General features: G+C 43.5%; 1 protein-coding gene across 4 annotated transcripts in view; it reads right to left on the bottom strand.

Annotated features, from left to right (window-relative positions):
- Window positions 1-5,000, bottom strand: part of LOC118125435 (WD repeat-containing protein 7) — a 64,240-nt gene that overhangs the window by 2,650 nt on the left and 56,590 nt on the right. For all 4 annotated transcript variants that reach the window (XM_035183982.2, XM_035183980.2, XM_035183981.2 and 1 more), the window contains one exon: window positions 1,040-1,144. In XM_035183982.2, coding sequence (XP_035039873.2) covers window positions 1,040-1,144 — 105 coding nt within the window. The remainder of the gene's footprint in view (window positions 1-1,039; window positions 1,145-5,000) is intronic.

The raw sequence follows: 5,000 nt of genomic DNA, 5'->3' as shown, positions 1-5,000 counted from the left end.
CCTCTGGGTAAAGAGTTCAGCACCTTCAAGGAGGTTATGTTTTCACCTCTGAACATTTAGGTTCTGTTTGATTACGCAAAAATCTACTGTGAATTTGCTTTTAGTGATGAACTGATGAATCCTCGTAGGAAACGAAGACACTGAAAAACCTCGTCAGTAGTTCGGACTCTGAGCGACTAGCAGCTAGCGGCTAGCAGCTAGCAGCTAGGGGCTAGCGGCGGAAAGCAAGGAGCTGAGGACGGTCTGAGGACAGTGATGAGTTTTCTGGACATTAGATCATTTAAACATTTTACAATTAACACTAATCAACTTTATCAACCTGAAGATGAACTTGTGACTTTTAAAATGTGAGTTTTCTGTCGCTGCATCTTGTGAAGAAGTCAGAGTCTGAAACTGGACACAGCCAGAGTGTGTGTGTGTGTGTGTGTGTGTGTGTGTGTGTGTGTGTGTGTGTGTGTGTGTGTGTGTGTGTGTGTAGGAAAAACCCAGCCAGTAGAAACTCTATCGTTTCCTGAGACGACGCTGCCCCTCCCTCACACACACACCGACACAGCGTCTGCCAGCTCATTACCACAGCAGCCGTCCTGCCAGCCAGCAACAGCGGTTTATGCTTACAGTAATGCCATTAGTGTGTGTGTGTGTGTGTGTGTGTGTGTGTGTGTGTGTGTGTGTGTGTGTGTGTGTGTGTGTGTCGGCAGACAGTCGTGTCAGAGGTCGTAAAGACCTTTCATTCAAAATAACAGTTCTGGGAAGACGATAAGAAGAACACGTCTGTCTGTGTTGACTGTCTGCTCACATTCCTCTGAGTGACACTTCAGGTTTTATAAGTGAATTCATAAATAAAAAATTATGAATCTATAGAAAAATTTGAATAATTAAATAGGTCAAATGAGAAGAAGTTACTTGTTGTCGATTAAAGTCAGACTGAGTCTCAGCTTCACTGCTGCTAAAATTAACTTTTTAAATGTTTCTGACAGAGAAATGACGTCTTGACCAATCAGTGAGAGATGAATCGTGTTTATGTTTGTGTGTCATTCACCTGCCAGAAGGAGATGTGGCTGTCGGTGTTAGAGTAGGTTGCTAGGTAACGGCCGTCAGGGGCGAACGACACCGATGTGATCGGACCCTTATGACCGTGGATGTTCTGCAGAGAGAGAGAGAGAGAAAACAATCATCATTATTATTAATATTACTTTGTATTTGTAACAGAAATCTGGTTTTACGTCAAATACAGAGAAGAAGATAAACCGATGAGGAAGAAGACGACTGAAGTTTCCTGCTCACAAAGACTGACGTGATGTAAACATGTTCATTCACAATAAATCATATGAAACACGTTTTATTAAGAAACTGTCCCTGGAAAAGAAAAGATGGAAAATAATCAAATATGGATAAAACATCTTTAAATGGATCCAGTGTTTATCTCGTGTGCAGCTCAACACTGACGTGATCTCATCAGTTTATTATATCAAGTTCGTTTCCTCGTGTCGACGTCTCCAAACATCTGCAGCAGCTGTTTCTCTCTCCTGCGACGACGTGATGAAGAACAAACTTTCCTCCTCGTTGAAATTTTATAAAGTCGCCTCAGAAAAAGACTAATTTTGCCGCGACGCCGCCCAGATCCTCCTGGACAGTGGGTGTTCGGTGGAGTTAACTCCATCAGGCGCGGGGCAGCTTCTGCTCCAACATATGCTGCCGTTCGCCTGCAGAACTCTGGGGACGGAATCAAGCGACGCCGCGCCACGTGTAACGCAATAAACCGTCCCACCAGATGCACGGTGTGTGAGGCAATAACCGCCCCCCCCACCCCGCCTCCGCCCGCGACTGGCTTTACAAACTCTCACCTCCAGATGAGATTAAGACGCGTCGCCTCAGGCGCTCAGACCCCGAAATAATAACCGTCTGCGGCGATTAAAGCAGAAAAAACTAATAATGCAATGAAATAAAAATCTCATCTTTTTAATTCGTTCTCTCCGTCCTTTCTTTTTGCTGGAAACACTATTAGATTCCAGCAGAAAAAAAAATAATCTCTCCGGTTCCTTCACCTCTTTCCTTCATCTCTCTCCTAATGAATCCCTTCATTTTGATTTCTTTCACCTTCCAGTGTTCACCCCCGTCACCAGTTCTCCTCCAGTAGTTTCTCCTAATCCCATTTAACATCACCAGTGTTCAGTGATCAGAGTGTGGAGGTGAAAACTGTCTGTCGGCAAATATTCATCAAACCAAAAAACATTTTAGACCAAAGTCTACTTTTCAAAAATCTCCACAACTGAAGAACCTTAATGTCCAAATTCATCTAAAACTTAAAATATACGTGATAAAAACATTTCTTTGATTTATTTTTCTCACTGTGGTTATTGTTAAAACCTTCAAACACCAAAACACACTCTGACCTACAGCCACTGGCCAATCAGAGCTCCTGCTGCTGCTCTGTGGGTGGGACTTATTTAATGTGTCAGTGCGTTTATGAGGTGGAAAATTTTAATGTTAAATCAGCACAAAACTTACATGAGGATGAGAAATGATATGAGAGGCAGCAACTGGAGTGAATGATTTAAAATTAAAAAACTAAATCTGGATAAATGAACGATACGCTGTCGTCCAATCAGAGCGCAGGGCTGAAAGGTTCAACACAAAGACGAGTGGAACAATTTAATGTGATTCAAATATTGATGATTTCATATATATTATGATGAGTGCGTGTGTGTGTGTGTGTGTGTGTGGGCGTGTGTGTATGTGTGTCACGGTGGACTGAATACCAAATCAATCAGCCTATCAGAGAGCAGTGAAGCAAACTGAAACCATTTACAGCAGCACTCTGTACTTCACTACACCTGACGCCTGGGGACTGTGTGCGTGTGTGTGTGTGTGTGTGTGTGTGTGTGTGTGTGTGTGTGTGTGTGTGTGTGTGTGTGTGTGTGTGCACGTCACAGAAGGCTCATCCCATTTTGTTTCCATCCCCCATGATTGACAGCTCTTAAGCTCCACCTCTTAAGCTCCACCTCATAATAATATTTTCCTCGTACGATGCTCCTGGTTGAGCGAACGCGACTTCGAGCACTAAACTGTTAAATAAGTTGATTTCAAAATGTATTTGGTTAATTTCTGTTTAAATAAATCCACTTCCTGTTGCGGGGCGCCGGCCACATGGAGGTGAGTGTGGGTCCTGAAAGTTTTGTCAACCACGAGGACCTGAGGCTGCTCTTTGATTGGTTGTTACAGATTTACCACGGGACACTCCCACTGTTATTTACAGCCAATAGGTATTGATTTACATTTTTTTTTAAATCTAATGTGATTGGTTGAGCCCTCGACGCCGTCTCAGGTGCGTCCGACGTCACCGAGTCACTTCCACTGCGACAAGCCGACAAGAAAGGAAGGAGATGAAGGAGCTGATTTACAGATTCAGCAGCGAGTGATGAGGACGAGTTCACTTTGAACAGATCCGGAAATATTTGATCACCGTTTTTTCACGTTGTGAGATGAAGAGATTTTACAGATAAAAACCTCAGACATGTGTAAACGAGTGACATCACTGACTGTGAGTCGTCTGGTGCCTGTCGGGCCTTGAAGAGATGAATCCTACTAAGAGACGCTCTAGTTTTATTATTGTCCGATATATCTGTGTCAGCCCCTACGAATCCATATCAGTTCTACTGTAGCGTGAGTCGGAGCGCCACTCGCCCGGCTCATTATGGGATGTAGAGGATGGAGAGTGGGAGGTGTGAAGCTGCACCTCCAGCCACCGACGTTTCCTCCGGATTCAGAAAGAAACAGATGCAGACGGAGAGAAAGATCATTCAGATTGTTTCTTTGTGTTCAATTAGTGGAGTCTGTTAAAGAAGCCGAGCAAGCAGCTGGACACACACACACAACCCCACACACACACACACACAACCCCACAACACACACACAACACACACACACAACCCCACACACACAACCCCACACACACACACACACACTGAGTAATGCAGCTGACAAAGGACTGTTCACGGAGGCTGATCAAAGCTGTGGCAGATGGTCATGCAGGGACAAGCTAGCTACGGTTAGATGGACACACACACACACACACTCACACACACACACTCACACACACACACACACACACTCTCACACACACACACACACACTCACACACACACACACACTCACAGATTATGAGTAAAAACTCTCACGTCATCTTTTCCTTCATCTCCTCCTGATTCTTTCTTCACTTCCTTCCTTAGTTATCACTTCATCTCCATTTGGCTCATTTGAACCCATCATCCCTCCTTCACTCTTCTCTTCTTTCTTTCCTCCTTCACTCTTTTCCCTCCTCCTCTATTCTCTGATTTCACAAATCAAACCATTTATTTATCTTTTAGTTTTTCTGTGAACTGAGCATCTGGGACCTCATGAAAATATAAACACAAATGTTTTTATAATAAGAACAGCTTGTTATTATTTATCCCAAACTTCCTGAAGTGCTTTGACAAATTCCACAAATGTGTTAAAACTTATGTCCCATCTGATAACATGGAGGAGGCGGGGTTTATGACCTGTACTGCAGCCAGCCACCAGGGGGCGATCAAGATGATTTGTCTTCATTATTGGGACATGAAAACATTATATAACGAATAAACACCAGAATCAATAAGAAGAATCTGAACTAATGAAACCTAAAAGATACACATTCCTATAAAGAGAATAAAGCTCACACACACACACACACACACACACACACACACACACACACACACACACACACACACACACACACACACACACACACACACACACACACACACACACACACACACACACACACAAGGCGTCGTCTATTAAATGTTAATTACTTCAAATAAAACACAAAGGGAAAGCGTCTCCTGTCTTTATGTCGTGAACACAAACGTAAACACACAAGATGTTGGCTGAACAGGGGCCAGTGCAGTTATCAGATATAAATGACCCCCCCCACCAGACTAGACTGCTCAGGTTACTGCAAATCAATACACAGC

Source organism: Hippoglossus stenolepis, chromosome 18 (assembly GCF_022539355.2).
Source record: "Hippoglossus stenolepis isolate QCI-W04-F060 chromosome 18, HSTE1.2, whole genome shotgun sequence".
NCBI lineage: Eukaryota > Metazoa > Chordata > Actinopteri > Pleuronectiformes > Pleuronectidae > Hippoglossus > Hippoglossus stenolepis.
This window is presented reverse-complemented; position numbering and strand designations above follow the sequence as displayed.